Source organism: Arachis hypogaea, chromosome 13, assembly GCF_003086295.3.
Source record: "Arachis hypogaea cultivar Tifrunner chromosome 13, arahy.Tifrunner.gnm2.J5K5, whole genome shotgun sequence".
NCBI classification, from domain to species: domain Eukaryota; kingdom Viridiplantae; phylum Streptophyta; class Magnoliopsida; order Fabales; family Fabaceae; genus Arachis; species Arachis hypogaea.
In genome coordinates this window covers 99,582,553-99,607,228 of record NC_092048.1, presented here as the reverse complement: position 1 = coordinate 99,607,228, position 24,676 = coordinate 99,582,553, and the positions used below count along the sequence as shown (strand labels likewise).

The window sequence follows — 24,676 nt, the reverse complement described above, 5'->3', positions numbered from 1 at the left end:
TGAACTAAGAGAATCAATAACACTTTCTGAATTCTGAGTTCCTATGGATGCCAATCATTCTGAACTTCAAAGGATAAAGTGAGATGCCAAAACTGTTCAGAAGCAAAAATGCTACAAGTCCCACTCATCTTATTGAAACTAATTTTTATTGATATTTTTAGAATTTATTGTATATTCTCTTCTTTTTATCCTATTTTGTGTTTAGTTGCTTGGGGACAAGAAACAATTTAAGTTTGGTGTTGTGATGAGCAGATAATTTATACCCTTTTTGGCATTGTTTTTAGGTAGTTTTTAGTATATTTTAGTTACTTTTTATTATATTTTTATTAGTTTTTATTCAAAAATCACATTTCTGGTCTTTACTAGGAGTTTGTGTATTTTCTGTAATTTCAGGTATTTTCTGGCTGAAATTAAGGGACCTGAGCAAATACCCTCTTATGCTAAGTTCATGAAAGAGATCTTAAGTCATAAGAAGGATTGAAGAGAAACTGAAAAAGTTTTCCTCACTAAAAAATGCAGTGCAGTCATTCTGAAAAGCTTACCAGAGAAGCTTAAAGACCCCGGAAGCTTTATGATACCATGCACATTAGAGGGTGCTTGTACCAAGACAGCTCTATGTGATCTTGGGGCAAGTATCAACCTAATACCTACATCCACTATTAAAAAGCTTGGTTTGACTGATGAAGTTAAACCAACCCGGATATGCCTCCAACTTGCTGATGGCTCCATTAAAATCCCATCAGGCATAATTGAGGACATGATTGTTAAGGTTGGACCATTTTCCTTTCCTACTGACTTTGTGGTGCTGGAAATGGAGGAGCATAATAGTGCAACTCTCATTCTAGGAAGACCTTTCCTAGCAACTGGACGAACCCTTATTGACGTCCAAAAAGGGGAGATAACCCTGAGAGTCAATGAGGATGAGTTTAAGTTGAATGCTGTCAAAGCTATGCAGCATCCAGACACACCAAAAGACTGCCTGAGCGCTGATATTATTGACTCCTTGGTGGAAAAGGTGAATATAACTGAGAGTCTCGAATCAGAGCTAGAGGACATATTTAAAGATGTTCAGCCTGACCTGGAAGAACCAAAGAGAACAGAAGAACCTCTGAAAACTCCTCAAGAAGAGGATAAGCCTCCTAAACCCGAGCTCAAATCCCTACCACCATCCCTGAAATATGCATTTCTGGGAGAAGATAACACTTTTCCCGTGATCATAAGCTCTTCTTTAAAGCCACAGGAAGAGAAAGCACTAATTCAGGTGCTAAGGACACACAAGACAGCTCTTGGGTGGTCCATAAGTGATCTTAAGGGTATTAGTCCAGCAAGATGCATGCACAAGATCCTATTGGAGGATGATGCTAAGTCAGTGGTTCAACCACAGAGGCGTCTAAATCCAGCCATGAAGGAGGTGGTGCAGAAAGAGGTCACTAAGTTACTAGAGGCTGGGATTATCTATCCTATTTCTGATAGCCCGTGGGTGAGCACTCTCCAAGTTGTTCCCAAGAAGGGAGGCATGACAGTGGTTCATAATGAAAAGAATGAACTGGTTCCTACAAGAACAGTTACAGGGTGGCGTATGTGTATTGACTACAGAAGGCTCAATACAGCCACCAGGAAGGATCATTTTTCTTTACCATTCATAGACCAGATGCTAGAGAGACTAGCAGGTCATGATTACTACTGCTTTTTGGATGGCTATTCAGGTTACAACCAAATTGTAGTAGACCCTCAGGACCAAGAGAAAATAACATTCACATGTCCATCTGGAGTATTTGCCTACAGGAGGATGCCATTTGGTCTGTGTAATGCACCTGCAACCTTTCAGAGGTGCATGATAAACCCCATTTGTAGGGTTTATCTTATGCTTCATTTAAGGGATTTTATCACCTTTTACCCACATTTATTCAATGAAATAGCATGGTTTTGTAAATTCTCCTTTAATTGTGCTTAAGAGTGAACACATGCTTTTTAGGACTTAGAATAGCTAAATTTAATTCACCTTGATTTCATTAGATGCCTTGATATGTTTGTTAAGTGATTTCAGATTTAGGAGGCAAAGGTTGGATCAAGGGAATGAAGGAAAGGCATGTAAAAATGGAGAACTCATGAAGAAATGAAGGAATCGCAAAAGCTGTCAAGCCGACCTCTTCGCACTCAATCAACCATAACTTGAGCTACAGAGATCCAAATGATGTGGTTTCAGTTGCGTTGGAAAGCTAACATCCGGAGCTTCAAAATGATATAAGATTTGCCATAGTTTCATCACGTTTAGGGGGGCGCACACGCGCCGATTTGCACGTGATTCATTAAAAGCAAATTAGTGGCCAGCGAATTCTAAAGCCTTGTGGGCCCAATCCAACTCATTTCTGATGCTATTTAACCCAAGAATTGAAGAGGGATGAGACATCTAGTCATTAGTTTAGTTTTATTTTAGTTTTATCATGCTTTAGTTAGTTTCTAGAGAGAGAAGCTCTCACTTCTCTCTAGAATTAGGATTAGGTTTTAGATCTAGATCTACTTCTTCTTCTCTCTTCTAATTTTCCTTTTCTTTCCTTAATTGTTCTCTTGTAGTTGTAGAATTCTTCTTCTCTTGTAATTCTTTTGTATTGTTAGTTGTAGTTTATGAACTTTCTTTTGTAGATCTACATTTCTTCTTCAATGCAATTGGTAAGTTCTTTGTTATTTCATGATTGTTTCCTTTTCTATTGTTGATTCCTTGCTATCCTAGTTAGATCTCTCTTTAATTCTTGCAATTCATGTTGTTTACTTTTATTGCCTTCTATGTGTTTGTTAAAATTTTTCTTTCATTATGAGTTTACTTTTCTATTATTTTGCCTTTCTATTGTTAATCTCTTACTTTTGTAGTTGTAGATTCCTTTAATTCTTGCAATTTACTATGATTTTCTTTTGTGCCTTCCAAGTATTTGATAAAATGCTTGGTTAGATTTTAGAGTAGATTTTAGTGCTCTTGGCTTGGGAAGGTAACTTAGGAACTCTTGAATTACTAATGTCCAAGTGATTGACAATTGGGAGCCATTAACTCTAGATCTCACTAATTGAATTGGTGGAGAGCTAGGACTTATGGACTTGGATTGACATAGCTCACTTGACTTTCCTCTACTATTAGTTAGGGGTTAACTTAGTGAGGTTGGTCCTTGGCAATTCTGATGTTGTGGTTAGTGATTAGGATAGAGATCCTTGACCACCAACCTTTGCCAAGACCTTTTTAGTTGTTAGTTTATTTCCATTGTCATTTACTTTTCATGTTTCTTATCAAAAACCCCAAACATAACTCATAACCAATAACAAGACACTTTATTGCAATTCCTAGGGAGAACGACCCGAGGTTCAATACTTCGGTTTATAAATTTAGGGGTTTGTACTTGTGACAAACAATCTGTTGTATGAAAGGATTATTGTTGGTTTAGAAACTATACTTGCAAGTTGCAACGAGAATTTATTGTGAATTCTAAACCGTCAAAAGTCCAATCATCAATGCATGCTATCTATTTTCTCTGACATGGTAGAGAAATTTCTAGAAGTCTTCATGGATGACTTCTCAGTATTTGGAGACTCATTCAGCTCCTGTCTTGACCATCTAGCACTTGTTCTAAAAAGGTGCCAAGAGACTAACCTAGTTTTAAACTGGGAAAATGTCACTTTATGGTGACTGAAGCAATTGTCCTTGGGCACAAAATTTTGAACAAGGGAATAGAGGTAGATCAAGCTAAAGTAGAGGTAATTGAAAAATTACGACCACCTACCAATGTTAAGGCAATCAGAAGCTTTCTGGGGCATGCAGGATTCTATAGGAGGTTTATAAGGGATTTTTCAAAAATTGCAAAACCTCTGAGCAATCTGCTAGTTGCTGACACGTCATTTGTCTTTAACACAGAGTGTCTGCAGGCGTTTGAAACTCTGAAAGCTAAGCTGGTCACAGCACCAGTCATCTCTGCACCAGACTGGACATTACCATTTGAACTAATGTGTGATGCCAGTGACCATGCCATTGGTGTAGTATTGGGACAGAGGCATAACAAGCTTCTGCATGTCATTTACTATGCTAGTCGTGTTTTGAATGACACACAGAAGAATTACACAACCACAGAAAAGGAGTTGCTTGCAGTGGTTTATGCCATTGACAAGTTCAGGTCTTATTTAGTAGGATCAAAAGTGATTGTGTACACTGACCATGCTGCTCTAAAATATCTACTCACAAAGCAAGATTCAAAACCCATGCTCATAAGATGGGTGTTGCTTCTGCAAGAGTTTGATATAGAAATAAGAGACAGAAATGGGACAGAGAACTAAGTAGCTGATCACCTGTCCCGGATAGAACCAGTAGCAAGAGCCTCCCTCCCTCCTACTGAGATCTATGAAACCTTTCCGAATGAGCAACTCTTCACCATTCAAGAAGTACCATGGTTTGCAGACATTGCAAACTATAAAGCTGTGAGATTCATACCCAAGGAGTACACTAAGCAGCAAACGAAAAAATTGATTTCTGATGCAAAGTACTACTTGTGGGATGAATCATATCTCTTTAAGAGGTGTGCAGACGGAATGATCCGTAGATGTGTGCCTAGAGAAGAGGCACAGAAGATCCTATGGCATTGCCATGGATCACAGTATGGAGGACATTTTGGAGGTGAGCGAACAGCCACCAAGGTTCTCCAATGTGGCTTCTACTGGCCCACTCTCTATAGAGACTCCCGAGAGTTTGTATGTAACTGTGACAGTTGCCAAAGAGCTGGTAATCTGCCTCACGGTTATGCTATGCCTCAACAAGGGATCTTAGAGATTGAGTTGTTTGATGTATGGGGTATTGACTTCATGGGGCCTTTCCTACCATCATACTCAAACACTTATTTTCTGGTGACAGTAGACTATGTATCTAAATGGGTGGAGGCAATTGCAACACCCATTAATGATACTAAGACAGTGATGAAATTCCTCCAGAAGCATATCTTCAGCAGGTTCGGTGTCCCTAGGATACTGATCAGTGATGGAGGCACTCATTTCTGCAATAAACAGCTTGATTCTGCTCTGGTCTGATATGGAATTAACCATAAAGTGGCAACTCCATATCATCCATAGACAAATGGGCAGGCTGAAGTCTCAAATAGAGAACTAAAATGATTTTCTGGAGTGGATTGTAAGAACCCATAGAGAGGATTGGGCAAGAGGTCTGGATGATGTTTTGTGGGCATATAAAACAGCATTCAAGACTCCTATAGGGACTTCTCCAAACTAGCTTGTGTATGGAAAAGCCTGTCATTTGCCAGTGGAACTGGAACACAAGGCCTACTAGGCAACCAGGTTCCTAAACCTTAATGCCAAGGTAGCTGGAGAGAGAAGATTACTCCAGTTGAATGAGCTGGAGGAAATAAGACTCAATGCATTCGAAAATACCAAAATTTATAAGGAAAAAGCAAAAAGATGGCATGACAAAAGGCTGTCATCTAGAGTCTTTGGGCCAGGACAGAAGGTCCTGCTGTTTAACTCTAGACTCAGATTGTTCCCTAGGAAATTGAAATTCCAGTGGAAGGGACCATATGTGATTACAAGTGTGTCACCATACGGTTATATAGAGCTTCAAGATATTAATTCTAACAAGAAGTTCATTGTTAATGGACAGAGAATCAAACATTATCTTGAAGGCAATGTTGAGCAAGAATGCTCAAAACTGAGACTAAATTAAAAAGCTCAGTAAAAGTCCAGCTAAAGACAGTAAATAAGCGCTTATTGAGAGGCAACCCAATGTTATTTAATTATATTTATTTGTTTTTCGTTGTTATTTAATGTTTTCTTTAGGTTAATGATCATTTGGAGTCACAAAAATAGCTGCAGAATTAAAGCAGAATAAAAAATAGGATCAAAAATAGCACACCCTGGAGGACAGGCTTACTGGCATTTAAACGCCAGTAAGGATAGCAGAATGGGCGTTTAACGCCTATGCAGGCAGCATTCTGGGCGTTTAACGCCAGAAATGGTAGCATTTTAGGCGATCAGAAAAACGCCCAGTAAAGAAGGATTCCTGGCATTTAACGCCAGCTAGGGTATCTGGCTAGGCGTTAAATGCCCAAAGAGGCAGTCAAGTTTTTTTTGAATCTTTTTTTGAAAATAAAAAGCTGAAAAATAAAATAAAATTACCTAATCTGAGCAACAAGATGAACCGTCAGTTGTCCAAACTCGAACAATCCCCAGCAACAGCGCCAACAACTTGGTACGCACGATCGTAATCTCAACTCTTTTTCACAAATCCGCACAACTAACCAGCAAGTGCACTGGGTCGTCCAAGTAATAAACCGTACGTGAGTAAGGGTCGATCCCACGGAGATTGTCGGCTTGAAGCAAGCTATGGTCATCCTTGTAAATCTCAGTCAGGCGGATTCAAATGGTTATGAGGTTTTGATAATTAAAATATAAATAAAACATAAAATAAGATAGAAATACTTATGTAATTCATTGGTGGGAATTTCAGATAAGCGTATGGAGATGCTTTGTTGCTTCTGAACCTTTGCTTTCCTATTGCCTTCTTCCAACCATGCGTTACCTGATGAGATATTTTGGAGGAAAAATAAATCTCTCCCAAAACACACAAATCTAACCGGCAAGTGTACCGGGTCGTATCAAGTAATAAAAACTCACGGGAGTGAGGTCGATCCCACAGGGATTGAAGGATTGAGCAATTTTAGCTTAGTGGTTGATTTAGTCAAGCGAATCAAGATTTGGTTGATGGTTTTGTGACTTGCAGAATTAAATTGCATTGAAGTAAAGAGAACAAGAAATAAATTGCTGAAACTTAAAGAACAAGAAATTAAATGGCCGAAACTTAAAGTGCAAGAAATGTAAATTGAGGAATCTTAAAGTGCAAGGAATGTAAATTGCTTGAAATGTAAAGGGGATTGGGATGTGGATTTGCAGAAATTAAACAAGGAAAAATTAAATTGCATCAAACAGAAGAAGGAAAGGGAATTGGGATTGGATCGGATCTTATAACAGAAAAGTAAATGATCATAGAAAGGAAAGAAACAGAATGTAAATTGGGGATTTGGATCTCAGGATCCAGAGACTAGAAAACCAAGTCTAGATCTCAATGCCTTCCTAGATCCAACAAGAACAATTGCAGAGAAAATGTAAATTGCAGAGAAGAGAGATGATAGAGCAATTAACCGGAAATGAAATTCAATTAACAGTAAAGAAACAGAGAGATCCAAGATTGAGATTGAAACAGAATTTCTTCAATTCTCTAATCCAAGATCCAAGACAAATGTAAAATGAAATTGAAAGCAATGGAAACAAAGAAATTAAAGTTCAAAAGCTTCTCCGAAAACTATTATGAAAATTCCAAAAGGAAAGCTCCCCGAATAACTTGAATTCTATCCTATTTATACACTTTCAAAAATGATCTTCAAGCCTTGAGTTGGGCCTTTGCTCTTGGTGGAATTGGGTTGAAAGAGGCCTTGGTTGATTGCTCTTGAAGTTTGAAGAAGAACCGAAGTGAACCAATTGAACCGGGTTTGAGGTTAGCAAAAGTTGGACCAAAAGTTTGAGCCAAAGTTAGGGGTCTAACTTTGGCTCCAACTTTTCATAGCAGACAACACATTTTTCTGGTATGGACGTTGGTGCCAACGTTAGGGGTCTAACTTTGACCCTAACGTTGGCCTTGTCTTGTATGCTAGTGGCGCCAACGTTAGCCTCCAAGTTAGGGGGCTAACGTTGGTGCAAACGTTGGCCCTTCTCCCTTTGTAATTCATGTGCCAACGTTAGCCTCCAAGTTAGGGGGCTAACGTTGGCGCAAACGTTGGTGCCCAGGGGAGATCTTCTCAAGTTCCAACGTTAGCCTCCAAGTTAGGGGGCTAACGTTGGGGCTAACGTTGGCCCTTCTCCCTTTGTAATTCATGTGCCAACGTTAGCCTCCAAGTTAGGGGGCTAACGTTGGCGCAAACGTGGGATGGCCAGGGAGGAAATTTCAAGTTCCAACGTTAGCCTCCATGTTAGGGGGCTAACGTTGGGGCTAACTTCTTGCTTCCTGGTTCAATTTCACTTATTCCATTGTCCTCTCTTCACTCCTAGCCATTCCTCTTTGCTTCAACCTTTCTCTAAGTTTTCTTCACCTATCATTAATCAACCAAACTCATCAAAGCTATGCTCAAAATCATGAGATATTCAATCTTTCATAATATGCAACAAATATAGCATAAAACCTCATGAAATGGCATGAATTCATATATGGTTGGTTCAATCAAGGGAAACATGAAAATCTACTCAATTAGCTTGCTTGTAGCTCAAGAAAGTGCATAATTCTAATGAAAACACAAGAAAAAGACTAGTTAAAATAGGCTAAGATGACTCGTCATCACAACACCAAACTTAAAGCTTGCTTGTCCCCAAGCAAGAAATGAATTATGTTCAGAGATTCTTCCAATTAAGATGGATTGAGGAACACTTGTAAAGTGCAGTGAGTGAAGTGATCAAGTATCAGTGGGGTGAACTCTAAATCATATGCTCATGCAAGGGCTTCAGTGCTCACTAGTCCTTACATATTGGGAGTCGTAGGTCTTAGGATTTTCATCCAAATGGTACCATGGAGATCTCTTTATATGTAATCACCTTGAAGCAGCTTATAGTTTCTGTGCTTTGGCCTCGACTCTAAGTATCATGTCTCAAAGCGGCTCTTTAGATAAGCTTTCAATCAATACTCCTAAACCAGTTGGTTTTAAGGTATTAGGTGTTAAAGCACCCCTAAGGATTTACTTGCTCAAGCCTCTTTCCTTGACACACTTCAACCACAAGCATTTACTAGGATAACAACTCTTTGAGTTTTTGTTTCTTTCTTTCTTTTTCTGCCTAGTAATTGATGCTCAGAGCCTTGGGCCATGTTCTTTTTGCTTTTGTATTTTCTTTACTTTATTTTTGTTTTGCTTGCTGCTTCTCGGATCAATTGATTTTTGAGAATCTCCATAATACTTCTTTGAACTTCATGTCCTGCCTATGAGCTCCCATGCAAGTTTTCACAAGCATGCAACCTCAATACAAAATCATACAACTAGAACCACCACTTCTCCTAATCTTTTGCTTGCCTCAAAATTGTTTAATTCCTTAATCCTTCTTTTCAAAGAACTTTCATGTGATGCATTTCTTGAAAATTGAGTGCAAACAAATTTTGAAGATAAGAATGTTGTGAATGATCAAACATCTTGCTTATTGAATTACAGAAAAACTATGCTATGCAGACAGATAATCAGGGAAACTAAACCACTCTCAATCATAGCAGTGTTTGATGTAAGATAATCACTTAACAATACAACCTTTTGGAGTTCGCTTGCTTTCCTTCTTCTCATCATCATCATTGCTGGCCTTTATGTTCATCTTTTGTTTCTTTGGTTGATGATTCTTAATCCCTCCAAAGGCTTGTATGATGCTCTGCACTGATATTGGAAGTTGCTTGTTTCCCAAGCACTTAGAAACAATGGTTAGTATGCAGGATTTATTTGTGGGCCTTTGTACTTACTTTGGTGTGAGAACACCAAACTTAGTACCTTGCCAATGGTTCTTGTGCATCAGATTAACCATGTGTAAAACTCTTTGTTTTTCTTTTTCAACAGTAACAAAACTGAAAACTAAACTAGCAAAACAGTTAATTAGTTTATCTAACTGCTTGAAGCTAGCATTATGCAAAAGGTGAGAATATGTTTTTAAATGAGATTTTGGTGGAACACCAAACTTAGAATCCTTCATTCTCCCTTATATTGTTTTGGTGTGCAACACCAAACTTAGCTTCTTGCAATATAGGTAAAGCTAACTAACCTTTTATTAAAAGAGCTATGAAAAGAAAACTACCTCCGATTGGGTTGCCTCCCAACAAGCGCTCTTTTATTGTCACTAGCTTGACATCTTGCTCTTTGATTATGGAGGCTGGAAATCATAATGCCTCAGTTTTTCTCCTCTTGCTGTAGGATTCCTTTCCTCCATGACCTGCACAATCACAAACAATCCAAATGAAAATTGGATATTCTCATGCCAGAATGTAGTCAGAGGATTGGTTGACACCATGTGTCAAACAGTTGGTAAACTTAAGAGATTAATGAACGAAAATCACTTCTCTTGTTTATTTATCAAGCTATGAGAATCATATTCAGCAGGATGAGCCAAGGAAATTTCACTCTATTGCTAGAATGAGGTTTCTATTAGCTCAGGCAAAACTTCAAACAGTTAGTGGGTTAATCAAAAATTAAAGAAAAAATGCTTGATCTAGATTACCACCTCACTTAATCATTGTCAATCTAATCAATCCCCGGCAACGGCGCCAAAAACTTGATGAGATATTTTGGAGGAAAAATAAATCTCTCCCAAAACACACAAATCTAACCGGCAAGTGTACCTGGTCGTATCAAGTAATAAAAACTCACGGGAGTGAGGTCGATCCCACAGGGATTGAAGGATTGAGCAATTTTAGCTTAGTGGTTGATTTAGTCAAGCGAATCAAGATTTGGTTGATGGTTTTGTGACTTGCAGAATTAAATTGCATTGAAGTAAAGAGAACAAGAAATAAATTGCTGAAACTTAAAGAACAAGAAATTAAATGGCCGAAACTTAAAGTGCAAGAAATGTAAATTGAGGAATCTTAAAGTGCAAGGAATGTAAATTGCTTGAAATGTAAAGGGGATTGGGATGTGGATTTGCAGAAATTAAACAAGGAAAAATTAAATTGCATCAAATAGAAGAAGGAAAGGGAATTGGGATTGGATCGGATCTTATAACAGAAAAGTAAATGATCATAGAAAGGAAAGAAACAGAATGTAAATTGGGGATTTGGATCTCAGGATCCAGAGACTAGAAAACCAAGTCTAGATCTCAATGCCTTCCTAGATCCAACAAGAACAATTGCAGAGAAAATGTAAATTGCAGAGAAGAGAGATGAAGAGCAATTAACCGGAAATGAAATTCAATTAACAGTAAAGAAACAGAGAGATCCAAGATTGAGATTGAAACAGAATTTCTTCAATTCTCCAATCCAAGATCCAAGACAAATGTAAAATGAAATTGAAAGCAATGGAAACAAAGAAATTAAAGTTCAAAAGCTTCTCCAAAAACTATTATGAAAATTCCAAAAGGAAAGCTCCCTGAATAACTTGAATTCTATCCTATTTATACACTTTCAAAAATGATCTTCAAGCCTTGAGTTGGGCCTTTGCTCTTGGTGGAATTGGGTTGAAAGAGGCCTTGGTTGATTGCTCTTGAAGTTTGAAGAAGAACCGAAGTGAACCAATTGAACCGGGTTTGAGGGTAGCAAAAGTTGGACCAAAAGTTTGAGCCAAAGTTAGGGGTCTAACTTTGGCTCCAACTTTTCATAGCAGACAACACATTTTTCTGGTATGGACGTTGGTGCCAACGTTAGGGGTCTAACTTTGACCCTAACGTTGGCCTTGTCTTGTATGCTAGTGGCGCCAACGTTAGCCTCCAAGTTAGGGGGCTAACGTTGGCGCAAACGTTGGCCCTTCTCCCTTTGTAATTCATGTGCCAACGTTAGCCTCCAAGTTAGGGGGCTAACGTTGGCGCAAACGTTGGTGCCCAGGGGAGATCTTCTCAAGTTCCAACGTTAGCTTCCAAGTTAGGGGGCTAACGTTGGGGCTAACGTTGGCCCTTCTCCCTTTGTAATTCATGTGCCAACGTTAGCCTCCAAGTTAGGGGGCTAACGTTGGCGCAAACGTGGGATGGCCAGGGAGGAAATTTCAAGTTCCAACGTTAGCCTCCATGTTAGGGGGCTAACGTTGTGGCTAACTTCTTGCTTCCTGGTTCAATTTCACTTATTCCATTGTCCTCTCTTCACTCCTAGCCATTCCTCTTTGCTTCAACCTTTCTCCAAGTTTTCTTCACCTATCATTAATCAACCAAACTCATCAAAGCTATGCTCAAAATCATGAGATATTCAATCTTTCATAATATGCAACAAATATAGCATAAAACCTCATGAAATGGCATGAATTCATATATGGTTTGTTCAATCAAGGGAAACATGAAAATCTACTCAATTAGCTTGCTTGTAGCTCAAGAAAGTGCATAATTCTAATGAAAACACAAGAAAAAGACTAGTTAAAATAGGCTAAGATGACTCGTCATCATTACCTCCTTCCATGGCAAGCTGTAAGATCCTCTCGGATGAAAACAAATCCATATGCGCTGTCACCGCACTGCTAATCATCTGTCGGTTCCTGCTAGCGTCGGAATAAGACCATTGTCCTTTTGCACACTATCACTTATGCCCCGTATTCGTAGGTTTGAAGCTCATCACAGTCATCTCTTCCCAGATCCTACTCGGAATACCACAGACAAGGTTTAGACTTTCTGGATCCCAGGAATGCCTGCCAATAATTCTAGCCTATACCACGAATGTTCTAATCTTAGATCAGAAACCCAAGAGAATATACTCCAGCTGTCGTCCAATGACTACGTTGAACATCCTGTAGATCGCTTTGTGGTTGTCAGGCACGCAATCTTGGCTAAGCGAGTAATGAAGATTGGGTGATTGTCACAGGTCACCCCTTCATTCTGACTTAACTGAATTAAGTACGAGTGTATATCTTGGAGAAGAAGCAGGCGTGAATTAAATTGAAAACAGTATTAATTGCATTAATTCATGAAGAACAGCAGAGCTCCACACCTTAATCTATGGGGTGTAGAAACTCCCCCGTAGAAAATACATAAGTGAAAAAGGTCTAGGCATGGCCGTGAGGCCAGCCTCCATGCGTGAACAATGGTCTCTAAGATCAAAGTGATCAAAAGATATTCCAAAGATATAAAATAAACCTCTAAAAGTAGTTTTTATACTAAGCTAGTAACTAGAGTTTACAGAAAATGAGTAACTAAGCGCAGATAGTGCAGAAATCCACTTTTTGGGCCCACTTGGTGTGTGCTTGGGCTGAGCATTGAAGCTTTTTCGTGCTTAGGCTGTTTCTGGAGTTAAACGCCAGCTTTAGTGCCAGTTTGGGCGTTTAACTCCAATTCTGGTGCCAGTTTGGGCGTCTTACGCCAAGATGTTTTAGGCTGGCTTTGAACGCCAGTTTGGGCCATCAAATCTTGAGCAAAGTATAGACTATTATATATACTGGAAAGCCCAGGATGTCTACTTTCCAACGCAATTGAGAGAGCACCAATTGGGCTTTTGTAGCTCCAGAAAATCCACTTCGAGCGAAGGGAGGTCAGAATCCAACAACATCTGCAGTCCTTTTTCAGCCTTTGAATCAGATTTTTGCTCAGGTCCCTCAATTTCAGCCAGAAAATATTGGAAATAACAGAAAAACACACAAACTCATAGTAAAGTCCAGAAATGTGATTTTTGAATAAAAACTAATAAAAATATAATAAAAAGTGAATAAATCATACTAAAAACTATGTAAAAACAATGCCAAAAAGGGTATAAATTATCCGCTTATCAGAGTTCAATTACATCAAACAGTAAATTCAGAAAATTGGAAAGCAAGCAATAAATTAATGTAAAGAATATGGGAGAAAATATTTAAGCTTTTAGAGATATTTATTTTTCGGATTAACTTTTCTTACCAACTATTTTAATCATGCAAGATTCAATTCATGGCAAACTATATGTGACTAAACCCTAATTCCTTAGAACTTTTTAGTCTCCTCTAACCTTTATCAACCATTAATTCCTTGGTAACTTGATTCCAATTAGAGAGTTAAGTTTAATTCTAGTTTATATACCATAGAAATCCTAATTACCCAAATATAAGAGGATTATATGTCACATATCCCATTAATAATTCGAAACCATGCACTTCTTGTTCTTTCGCAATCAAAACATTTTTTCATTTAGGAGAGGTGATGGATTCATAGGATATTCATAGCTTTAAGGCATAAACACTAGACACTAATGATCATGTAATAAAGACACAAACATAGATAAAACATGAGGCATAGGAAACGAAAAATAGAAATATAAGGAACAAGAAAATTAAAGAATGGGTCCACCTTAGTGATGGCAGCTAGTTCTTCCTCTTGAAGATCTTATGGAGCGCTTTAGCTCCTCAATGTCTCTTCCTTGCCTTTGTTGCTCCTCCCTCATGGCTCTTTGGTCTTCTCTAATTTCATGGAGGAGGATGGAATGCTCTTGGTGCTCCATCTTTAGTTGTCCCATGTTGGAACTCAGTTCTCCTAAGGAAGTGTTAATTTGCTCCCAATAGTTTTGTGGAGGAAAGTGCATCCCTTGAGGTATCTCAGGGATTTCATGATGAGAAACTTCCTCATGCTCTTGTTGAGGTCCATGAGTGGGCTCTCTTGTTTGCTCCATCATTCTCTTAGTAACGGGCTTGTCCTCTTCAATGAGGATGTCTTCCTCTATGACAATTCCAGCTGAATTGCATAGGTGACAAATGAGATGAGGGAAGGATAACCTTGCCAAAGTAGAGGGTTTAATGATGGATGGATGTGAGTGGTGAAGGAGTTGTGGGGAAGAGGGTATGATTTGATAGGTGAAGGGTATTTGGGGAAGAGTTATTTGATGGGATTGGTCAAGGGTATTTGGGGAAGAGTGTTATGGAAAGGTGTGAAGAGGAGAGAAGAAGAGGTGGGGTAGGTGGGGATCCTGTGGGGTCCACAGATCCTGAGGTGTCAAGGAATTTGAGTTCCTACACCATTCTGGCGTTCAAACGCCCATTCTGTGCCAATTCTGGCGTTTAACGCCAGCTCTGCTACCTTTCCTGGCGTTAAACGCCAGTCCTGCTACCTTTCCTGGCATTAAACGCCACTCTGCTACCCATTTCTGGCGTTAAACGCCAGCCAGATGCCCATTTCTGGCGTTTAACGCCAGCCAGACACCAGACAGCCCTTTCTGGCGTTAAACTCCCAGAGTGCTGCCCATTCTGGCATTTAACACCCAGAATGCTGCCAGGCTGGGCGTTAAACACCCATTAAGCTTGTCCTCCAGGGTGTGCTATTTTTAATGCTGTTTTTCATTATGTTTTTTATTTTTTATTTGTTTTTGTGACTTCACATGATCATCAACCTAAAGAAAACATAAAATAACAATGGAAAAGAAATAAATATGAATAGATAACATTGGGTTGCCTCCCAACAAGCACTTCTTTAAGGTTAATAGCTTGACAGTGAAGCTCTTAGAGAGCTTCACAGAGACTCAGAGCTTAATGGTGGCCTCCCAACACCAAACTTAGAAGTTGAGTGTGGGGGCTCTATTTGACTCTGTATTGAGAGAAGCTTTTCATGCTTCCTCGCCATGGTTACAGAAGAAGATATTTGAGCCTTAAACACAAGGTAGTCCTCATTCAATTGAAGGGCTAACTCTCCTCTATCCACATCAATCATAGCTCTTGCTGTGGCTAGGAAGGGTCTTCCAAGTATGATGGATTCATCTTCATCCTTCTCAGTGTCTAGGATTATGAAGTCAGCAGGGATGTATAGGCCTTCAACCTTCACTAAGACATCCTCTACAAGTCCATAAGCCTATTTCCTTGACTTGTCTGCCATCTCTAGTGAGATTCTTGCAGCTTGCACCTCAAAGATCCCTAGTTTCTCCATTACAGAGAGGGGCATGAGGTTTATACTTGACCCAAGGTCACACAGAGCCTTCTCAAAGGTTATGGTGCCTATGGTACAAGGTATTAAGAACTTTCCAGGATCTTTTTTCTTCTGAGGTAATTTCAGTTAAACCAGATCATTTAGTTCATTGATGAGCAATAGGGGTTCATCCTCCCAAGTCTCATTACCAAATAGCTTGGCATTCAACTTCATGATTGCTCCTAGATATTGAGCAACTTGCTCTTCAATAATATCTTCATCCTCTTCAGAGGAAGAATACTTATCAGAGCTCATGAATGGCAACATAAGTTCAGTGGAATCTCTATGGTCTCTATATGAGCCTCAGATTCCTTTGGTTCCTCATTAGGGAACTCCTGAGTAGCCAGTGGACGTCCATTGAGGTCTTCCTCACTGGAAATCACTGCCTTTTCCTCCTCTCTAGGTTCGGCCATGTTAGGTATATTTATGGCCTTGCACTTTCTTTTTGGATTTTCTTCTGTATTGCTTGGGAGAGTACTAGGAGGGAGTTCAGTAACTCTTTTACTCAGCTGACCCACTTGTGCCTCCAAATTTCTAATGGAGGACCTTGCTTCAGTCATGAAACTGAGAGTGGTCTTAGATAGATCAGAGACTACAGTTGCTAAGTCAGAGTGGCTCTGCTTAGAATTCTCTGTCTGTTGCTGAGAAGATGATGAAAAAGGTTTGTTATTGCCAAACCGTGCTCTCCCACCATTATTATTATTGAAGCCTTGATTAGGCTTCTGTTGATCTTTCCATTAGAGATTAGGATGATTCCTCCATGAAGGATTATAAGTGTTTCCATAGAATTCTCCCATATAATTCACCTCTTCCATTGTAGGATTCTCAGGATCATAGGCTTCTTCTTCAGAGGAAGCTTCCTTAGTACTGCCTGATGCAGCTTGCATTCCAGACAGACTCTGAGAAATCATATTAACTTGCTGAGTCAATATTTTGTTTTGAGCCAATATGGCATTCAGAGTATCAATCTCCAGAACTCCTTTCTTCTAAGTTGTCCCATTATTCACAGGATTCCTTTTAGAACTGTACATAAACTAGTTATTTGCAACCATTTCAATGAGTTCCTGGGCTTCTGCAATCGTCTTCTTCAGATGAAGAGATCCTCCAGCAGAGTAGTCCAATGACATCTTGGATAATTCAGACAGACCATCATAGAATATACATATGATGCTCCATTCTGAAAACATGTCAGAAGGACACCTTCTGATCAATTGCTTGTATCTTTCCCAAGCTTCATAGAGGGATTCACCTTCCTTCTATCTGAAGGTTTGGACTTCCACTCTAAGCTTGCTCAACTTTTGAGGTGGAAAGAATTTGGCCAAGAAAGCATTGACCAACTTTTCCCAAGAGTTCAGGCTATCTTTAGGTTGTGAGTCCAACCATGTCCTAGCTCTGTCTCTTACAGCAAAGGGAAAAAGCATAAGTCTGTAGACCTCAGGATTAATCCCATTGGTCTTAACAGTGTCACAGATTTGCAAGAATTCAGCTAAGAACTGATGAGGATCTTCTAATGAAAGTCCATCAAACTTGCAATTCTGCTGTATCAGAGAAAATAATTGAGGCTTAAGCTCAAAGTTGTTTGCTCTAATTGCAGGAATTGAGATGCTCCTTCCACAGAAGTCAGAAGAGGGTGCAATAAAGTCACCAAGCATCTTCCTTGCATCTCGACCATTGTTATTGGGTTCGGCCATCTCTTCTTCTTTTTCGGAAAATTCTGTCAGGTCCTCTCTAGAGTGTTGTGCTTTAGCTTCTCTTAGCTTCCTCTTTATTGTCCTTTCAGGTTCCGGATCAGCTTCAACAAGAATGTTCTTATCCTTGCTCCCGCTCATATGAAATAGAAGAGAACAGAAAAGAATAGGAATCCTCTATGTCACAGTATAGAGATTCCTTTATGTGAGTAGAAGAATAGAAGAGTAGAATGAAGAAGAGAGAAGATGAAGAATTTGAACACAGAGAGGGAGAGAGGGTTCGAATGATAAGAAAAAGAGAGGTGTTAGTCAATAAATAAATAGAAAGAGATGAGAGAGAGAATATTCAAAAATTAAAATAAAATAAATAAAAAAATATTTTTTTAATTTAATTATTAGTTAGGATTCAAAAATTAAGAGAAGAAATAAAATAAAATTTGAAAACTAAATAAATTAATTAATTAAAAATATTTTTAAAAAAGTGGCTAGTGATTTTCGAAAATTGGAGAGAGAAAAGTAGTTAGGTGGTTTTGAAAAAGATATGATTGAAATAGAAAACTTTTAAAATCAAACAAAAAGTCAAGTAGTTAATTGAAAAAGACTTGAAAATCAATTTTGAAAAGATAAGAAGTTAGAAAAGATTTTGAAATTGAATTTAAAAAAGATATGATTGAAATTTATTTTGAAAATGATTTGAAAAGGAAATAAAAAAAGATTTGATTTTTGAAATTAAAGTTGATTACTTGATTAACAAGAAACTAAAGATATGATTCTAGAATTTAAAGATTGAACCTTTCTTAATAGGCAAGTAACAACTTGAAAATTTTTGAATCTAAATATTAATTGTTAGCATTAATTTCGGAAATATGAAATAAAAGTAATAAAAAGATTTTTGAAAATCAAGTTTAAAATTTTCGAAAAATATGAAAAAAATTGAAAAAGATTTGATTTTTGAAAAAGATTTGAAAAGATAAAAATTTTAAATTGAAATTTTGACTTGACTAACAAGAAACAACTAAATTTTAAAATTTTATGACTAAATCAATTCAGAATTTCGAAATTTATGAGCAAAATAAGGAAAAGATATTTTTTTATTTTTGAATTTTTAGTGAGGAGAGAGAAAAACATAAAAATTATGCAAAACATAAAAATTTAGGATTAAAACTAATAATGCATGCAAGAACACTTTGAATGTCAAGATGAACACCAAGAACACTTTGAAGATCATGATGAACATCAAGAACATGTTTTTGAAAATTTTTTTAAGAAAAGAAAGACATGCAAGACACCAAACTTAAAAAATTTTAAACTTTAGACTGTAAGACCCAGAACTTTTGAAAAGTCTTATTATGATCAAGTCTCAAATCATATAGTTATTTATAGCCTTAATTTCGGAAATCATTTTTATTAAAGATAATTAAGGCAAGTTTTGATTTATTGGATTTGAGATAAGCTATGATTATTATCCAATTTTATAATTATTGGATTATTTTCCACATTCAGAGTATAAACTTGGTAATTGTGAAATAATAAGGATTTCCATATGATTTGAATTAAATAAGTAATATTTTCAATATTAATACTACTACTTTGGAAAATAAGGGATTTAATTATATTACTCCTAATTATTTGATTTGGGCATTTTATTGAAAGTAATTTGTAAAAATTGATGATTAAATAGTATTTTCTATATATAATTAGCGTTGGATTTAATTTGGGTTTCAATTACCATATTATTCCTATTTTTATGTGAAATTACTAAAATGCCCCTAACCCTAATTTTAAAAAAATGAAACCCTAACCCAGTAACCCGTACCCGACCCGGTTTCCCCTTTCTCCCACACTCAGCAGACCTCTTCCCCCCTTTCTTCAATTCGATGCACAGCAGCCACAATGTTTCCCTCGTCCAGCAACAGCAGCACCCCACGGTTTCTTTCCCTTTTCCATGAAAGAAATGAATCAGAAGCAAAAAGGGGGAGATGGAGCAGAGCTACGAACAGGGGAGGGACAAGCAGCGCTACTGTCGCCGGTCACCTCGCCGCCGTGCCCAGATCGCGTCCAGCCCTCGTCACCGCCATTCGTCCTCAGCCTCATCGCGTTCTTGCTTGACCGCTGCTGCTCCCATGTCCTCCAACGGCGCTGCTGTTGTCGCCAATAGAGCCGCCACGAAGAGGAGGAAGGGCGCTGCTTCGCGCCTCGCCGCCGTCGCTCCTCTGAAAGGGGCAAAAAGTGGTCGCCGTCAAGCATGACGGGTGGAGGAGAGGGAGAACTCGCGTCTGAGACTAGGAGGAGATGGGGTTTCGCCGCTGTTGGGGTCTCACCGCCGCCGTCCCCGTGGTGGCTGGTGTCGTCACTGGAGAAGACCACTGGAGTTGCTGTCTGCCTCTGCCTCGGGGTTCTGCAAGTTTCCGGAGCCCACTGCCGCTAGAGCTGCCCAGAACCACCGCTGTGGCTGCCGCTGGGATTGTGAACGGAAGGAGGAGATGCTGTTTCCGTTACAGCCACTCCCGGAGGAGAAGTCAACCGCGCCGCCGTACCGAGTTGCCGGAGAACGCCACTGCCGCCACCGAGCTCCACTGGCGGTAAGGCTTTTAAGTTGAGTTTTCCTTCTGTTAAGTTTCCTGGAACTTCATTGTCGCTGCGTGTGGTTCAGATCGCCGCTGCTGCTTGGGGCTGACTGCCGGGCTGCTGCCGAGCCGGTTCGGAGACTGCCGCTGTTTCGGTTCAGCCGTTCCTTTGGTTCGGTAAGCGTTTCGATCTGAAAGCCCTCTAGTTACTGCTCTATTATACGTTGAGGAGTTGTAGCATTTGTTGTTATGAGAGTTAATCTCGGTTATTATTATATATTGCGATTAGAGTCGTTGTCGTTGCTGAGAAAACGGTTTGGAGCTGAGGTTTTGGTAGTCGGGATTTTGATTGTTGATTTCGGGTCGAGGCAGAAAGGACGCTGTGATGCCTTTGAGTTATGGAATTTGCGTTTTGAGGTAGGGGCGCTTTCCAAAAACTATAGTTTATTATTGGAATTATTACATATGGGTACTGATGTGAGATATTGTGTACTTAGTGATTGTATCTGCCTTATGTATCAATTGATTGACTCGAATGACTATGGATGTTGGTTTGGCTGAATTGTAGTGTGGCTTGTGAAATGTAATGTTTGAAGTTGATTCTTTAAATATTTGAAATGAGTTTAATCCGTTGAGGATTGGTTTGAATTGAGTCAATATTTTGATGATGTGAAAGATAGAATGCTCTTGAAATTCAGCCTGGGTCGCTTTAATTGCTCTGGCTTTGATAAATGATTTATTGCCGAACCGATTCTTTAAAGCTTTATAAATGAGTTAAACCGGTTGATATTGAGTTGATTTCTGAAATAGTTTCCTTGAGATATGCCACTGAGGCGACTGTTGGATTTAGCTTGCTTTTGAATTGATTTCTGGTTTTGGGCTGTTAAAAAGGAATGAGAATCGATTTAGTTGGGACCCGAACCGGGTGGCAAAAGTCCAAGTTTTAGGGGAGGTGCTGCCGAAATTTCTACAAAATCCTACTCTTGTTTGTAAAGTTATTTAAAAAGGGTTGGATTTGAGAAATTGTATTAATTGATTTATTAAGAGAATATTTATGTTTTCAAGCTTAATTTATTTAATGAACTTTATGCGTTGAGTTCAGCTTATTTAGAAACGAACTATTTGTACAGTTTGAATCACTGAAGGAAAGAATGAGACTCTAATATTGATTTCAATATAAAAAGGAGCTTTTAGTGATTTTAAAGGAATTTAGACTTTTGATTGAGTAATCAAGTTTGAGGCATTTTGGAAGAGTTAGAAAAATGGGTTCCAAAAAGAAACCTGAAAGTGGTTTGATTCAAATGAACCGGTTCCGTTTCAAATGAGTTGATTTTTGGACCGGGTTGGAACTTGTGATTTTGTATGATCGGTTTCATAATAAATTCAGTTTTATTTACTTGAACCGGGAATCTATGATTTTAAAAGTTTCGATGGATTTTAAGGAATTTATATAAGTTGACCTTCCCTAAAGACTTGGGACTCTGGCAAGAAACTTTTGTTATAAAATCCCATTGTTGGATGGGTGATTTTGAATGTTCCCAAAAAGAATCTTTAACTTTCCATGGTTTTGGAAGTTTTGGAAAGAGAATGCCGAAAGTGGCTTTGCTTAAAAAAGGAAACTCACTTTGAGTAAATTTGGCTTATGAGCCTGAGATGATTTGAAAATGAGATCTTCAAAGTCAAGGCTAAAAAGAGTTGAAACTCTATTTCAAGTGAAATGATTTGGGAAAAAGTGATTTATGGCTTAAATGCCGATTTTATGAATTTATGATGTTGAATGTGGAAGTGCTGTTTTGTTGTGAGCCGGAATGGCTATGTATGATTATAAATATTGGTTGGTTCTGGATTGAACCGTGAGCCGGAATGGCTGTGTATGATATGAATATTGGCTGGTTCTGGACTGAACCGTGAGCCGGATGGCTGAGATGGATGTTGATCCATGGATGAGATTGAATGCATGTTTATGCTGAATCATTGATAAATGTGAATGTTGCACTTCCACTATCTGAGATACGAGTTTCCCTGGGTAGTAGCAGTGGCTAGCCACCACGTGCTCCAGGTTGAGACTTGATACTCTGTTGACCCTATGTCGTAAGTGTGGCCGGGTACTGTGAAAGTCCCGGATGAGCTCGCCCCCGTAAATATTCACCAGTGAAGGTGATGGATATGGATCATGATTATGATCAAGTTTATGATGAGTATAACTCGAGTTGGGGATGCGCGACAGAGGGACAGTCCAGTGGTTAGCTACCAGGACTTGTCGGGTTGGCTCTATAACCGACAGATGATATCATCAGCCATTAGGGACAGGCATGCATCATATGCATCTATGTGACATTATTTGGGTGTGCATATCATACTTGGTTTGCCTATGTGATTAATTGCTAATTGTTCTACTTGCAATAACTGTTTGTTTGTGCTTGCATCTTCCTTTTTGTGTTTGCTACTGGGACTTTGTTGGATTGTGGTGATTGGTTGATGGTTGGATTGTTTGGGCCTAGGGCCGTGGTTGGAATGATATGAACCGATGGTTGATTTTGGTTTCGTGTTTCTGGTTTGGAATAAAATACGAAAAGCTATTTTGGTTCAGCATAGATAAACCTTCTGAAATGCTTTTGAATATTGTTTAAATGAACAGTTTCTTCTTTCAGAAAAAGGATTTCAGATTTCTCTTTTATTGTAAACGGTTGTTTTTGAAAAGAGGCATAAGATGGTTATTAATCACTGGTACGGTTTATCTTCACGTATCCTATTACAGTAATTCCCAAAAACCCTCTACTGAGAACCCTTTCGAGGATGATGTTCTCACCTCCCTACATTTTTCCCCTTTCAGGATATGGGCGCAGAAGTTACGAAGAGCTTATTTAATTGTTGTTGTGATGCTCTGTATTGTTTTAGTTATGGTTTATTGTACCCTCGCCTTGATCTTGATATAACCTGTAAGAGGGATAGGAATTGTATTGGATTATGTTTGTAATATTACTTATATATATATGTATGTATATATGTGGATGTACTCTTTATGAGTTTTTGTAAGTTGTATGGTATTTATGGATGTACGTTATCGAACGAAAGTATTTTTGGGAGCGGTATTGCGGTTTAAAGTTTTAAACAGGCTCATATTTTTAGTATTAAATAGTATAAGTGTCGTCGTAATGTCCGAGCTATCAGAGTCGCGCAGCCGGAAGTGTGAGCTCTGGTAGTTAGGGTGTTACATTATGGTATCAGAGCAGTTCTTCCTGTAGAGCCTGAGGAATGGACTGACTATGCTTCAGTTGCATACTCTGAGCGTTTGTCATGTATTAAGTCTTGTCGAATGACCAGAATTAGAGCTTTATGCACATGACAGTCTATTGATTAACGCTGTTAGTCTTGCATTGCATAATTCCTGATATTAAGTTCGGCCGGCTTAATACTAGTGAAATATGTATATGAAAGCACTGATGGGTTATCATAGATGAAATCCTAGTTTTGAGTAAAGCGAATCGCGGGTTTTGGAAAAGTTGGAAACTACTTCTCGAGGCTATTCAGTTGTGTGTCTTGAATTCTGTTCGAGTTGACATGTTCTTTCATATCCTAACTTGAAGTTCTTATTTGCTAGACCTTTTGAAGAGTAATTTGATGTCTTCACTCTATTCCTCTATCCATATGTATTCTTGTTTGACCTTAAGTGCATATGCTGGTTTAAGATCTTTGTTGCATCTATCTTCCTCTGTTTGAGTTCTTCTTGATTCAAGTATTCTTTGATATAGCCTTGAACCTGTCTTAATGTGCTGTGACTTTTAACTCCGGATTCTGAGTCCATTCTTTGAGAAATTGTTGATTCAGTTTTTCTCTTACTTGACAGTGATCACAGCCAATTTTGAGATTTTATAAATTGCTGTTGATTAGATATATGCTTTTCTATATATGAGACTTTGAAATTATTTATACAGTTTAACAACTATTTCTTTCTAATACTTTGCCTGTACTTTTACTGGTTTACGCAATTGTACTTATTTTAAAAGTAAATTTTGACCTTCTAGTAATTTTACTATAGTTCCAATGGACATCTTTATTTGATTGTGTATTTGAATATTTTCTGAAATACTGAAAAGAAAGAATTTTTCGCTTTCATTCCGGTTGAGTTTCGTTTGATAAGCTTTACTTAACTTATTTTGAATTGAGTTTGGTTTAGCATACTACATAGTTTATGCCATTGTTGTTCTTTTGAAAATGTTGGATTCATAGCTTTCTTCTTATGAACGGACTGGTTCCTTCTTAAGCTTTTCACCTCTATGAATGTCATACGTGATTCTGTTTTTAACTAATCTTTTACATCTTGTGAACATTACCATTGATCTTGATTTGTCCCCTCTTGTGAATCTCATCCTTATGTGGGTCAGTTTAATTCGTTTCAAGATAGTACATTGTTTATTCTCCCATTATCTCTACAAGAGTTTTTAGTTAAAGATTTATCATTGAAAAATTACAAATGATTGAGTTGTCTTTTCTATGACTTTTGTATTCTTTTGGATCAATTTAAAACTTGTTTGATATTTCATGCTTAGTGGATCTTGTTTGAACTACTCTAATTTAAGATCCTTTCTTGCAAGGCTTGACTCCTTTTTAGTACATCTTAAACTTCTTGAATGTTCTTCTGAGATGGTGATTTTAAGGACACTTTTGGGAGTCTTGTTTTGAACTTTTTAAAGAAGTTTTGAATTCTCTTGTAAGAAGTTTTAAACGGAATTTATTTTCTGTTGCTTGATTTAGATTGAAACCATTGTTCGATTTTGACGAAGTTAATTTAAAATTTGGCATGTGCTATTTTAAGTGAGGTTT

General features: G+C 38.2%; 1 protein-coding gene and 1 long non-coding RNA gene across 2 annotated transcripts; both read left to right on the top strand.

The window, feature by feature from the left end:
• Positions 1 to 19,177: 19,177 nt before the first annotated feature.
• Positions 19,178 to 20,047, top strand: LOC112732424 (uncharacterized). The gene is made up of 2 exons (XM_025781147.3): positions 19,178 to 19,867; positions 19,939 to 20,047. The coding sequence occupies exons 1-2, from the start codon at positions 19,578 to 19,580 to the stop codon at positions 20,045 to 20,047; spliced, it is 399 nt and encodes a 132-aa protein (XP_025636932.2). The 5' UTR covers positions 19,178 to 19,577.
• Positions 20,048 to 20,141: 94 nt separating this feature from the next.
• On the top strand, positions 20,142 to 22,888 carry LOC140177975 (uncharacterized). Its single transcript, XR_011869824.1, has 2 exons — positions 20,142 to 20,269; positions 22,686 to 22,888. It is a non-coding gene; the product is annotated as an uncharacterized lncRNA (long non-coding RNA).
• Positions 22,889 to 24,676: the final 1,788 nt, after the last annotated feature.

Coding starts and splice junctions, on each gene's coding strand:
- LOC112732424 (XM_025781147.3), top strand. CDS start 19,578: ATGGGGTTTCGCCGCTGTTGGGGTCTCACCGCCGCCGTCCCCGTGGTG. Junction 19,868..19,938: donor GCCACCGAGCTCCACTGGCG/GTAAGGCTTTTA, acceptor CGTGTGGTTCAG/ATCGCCGCTGCTGCTTGGGG.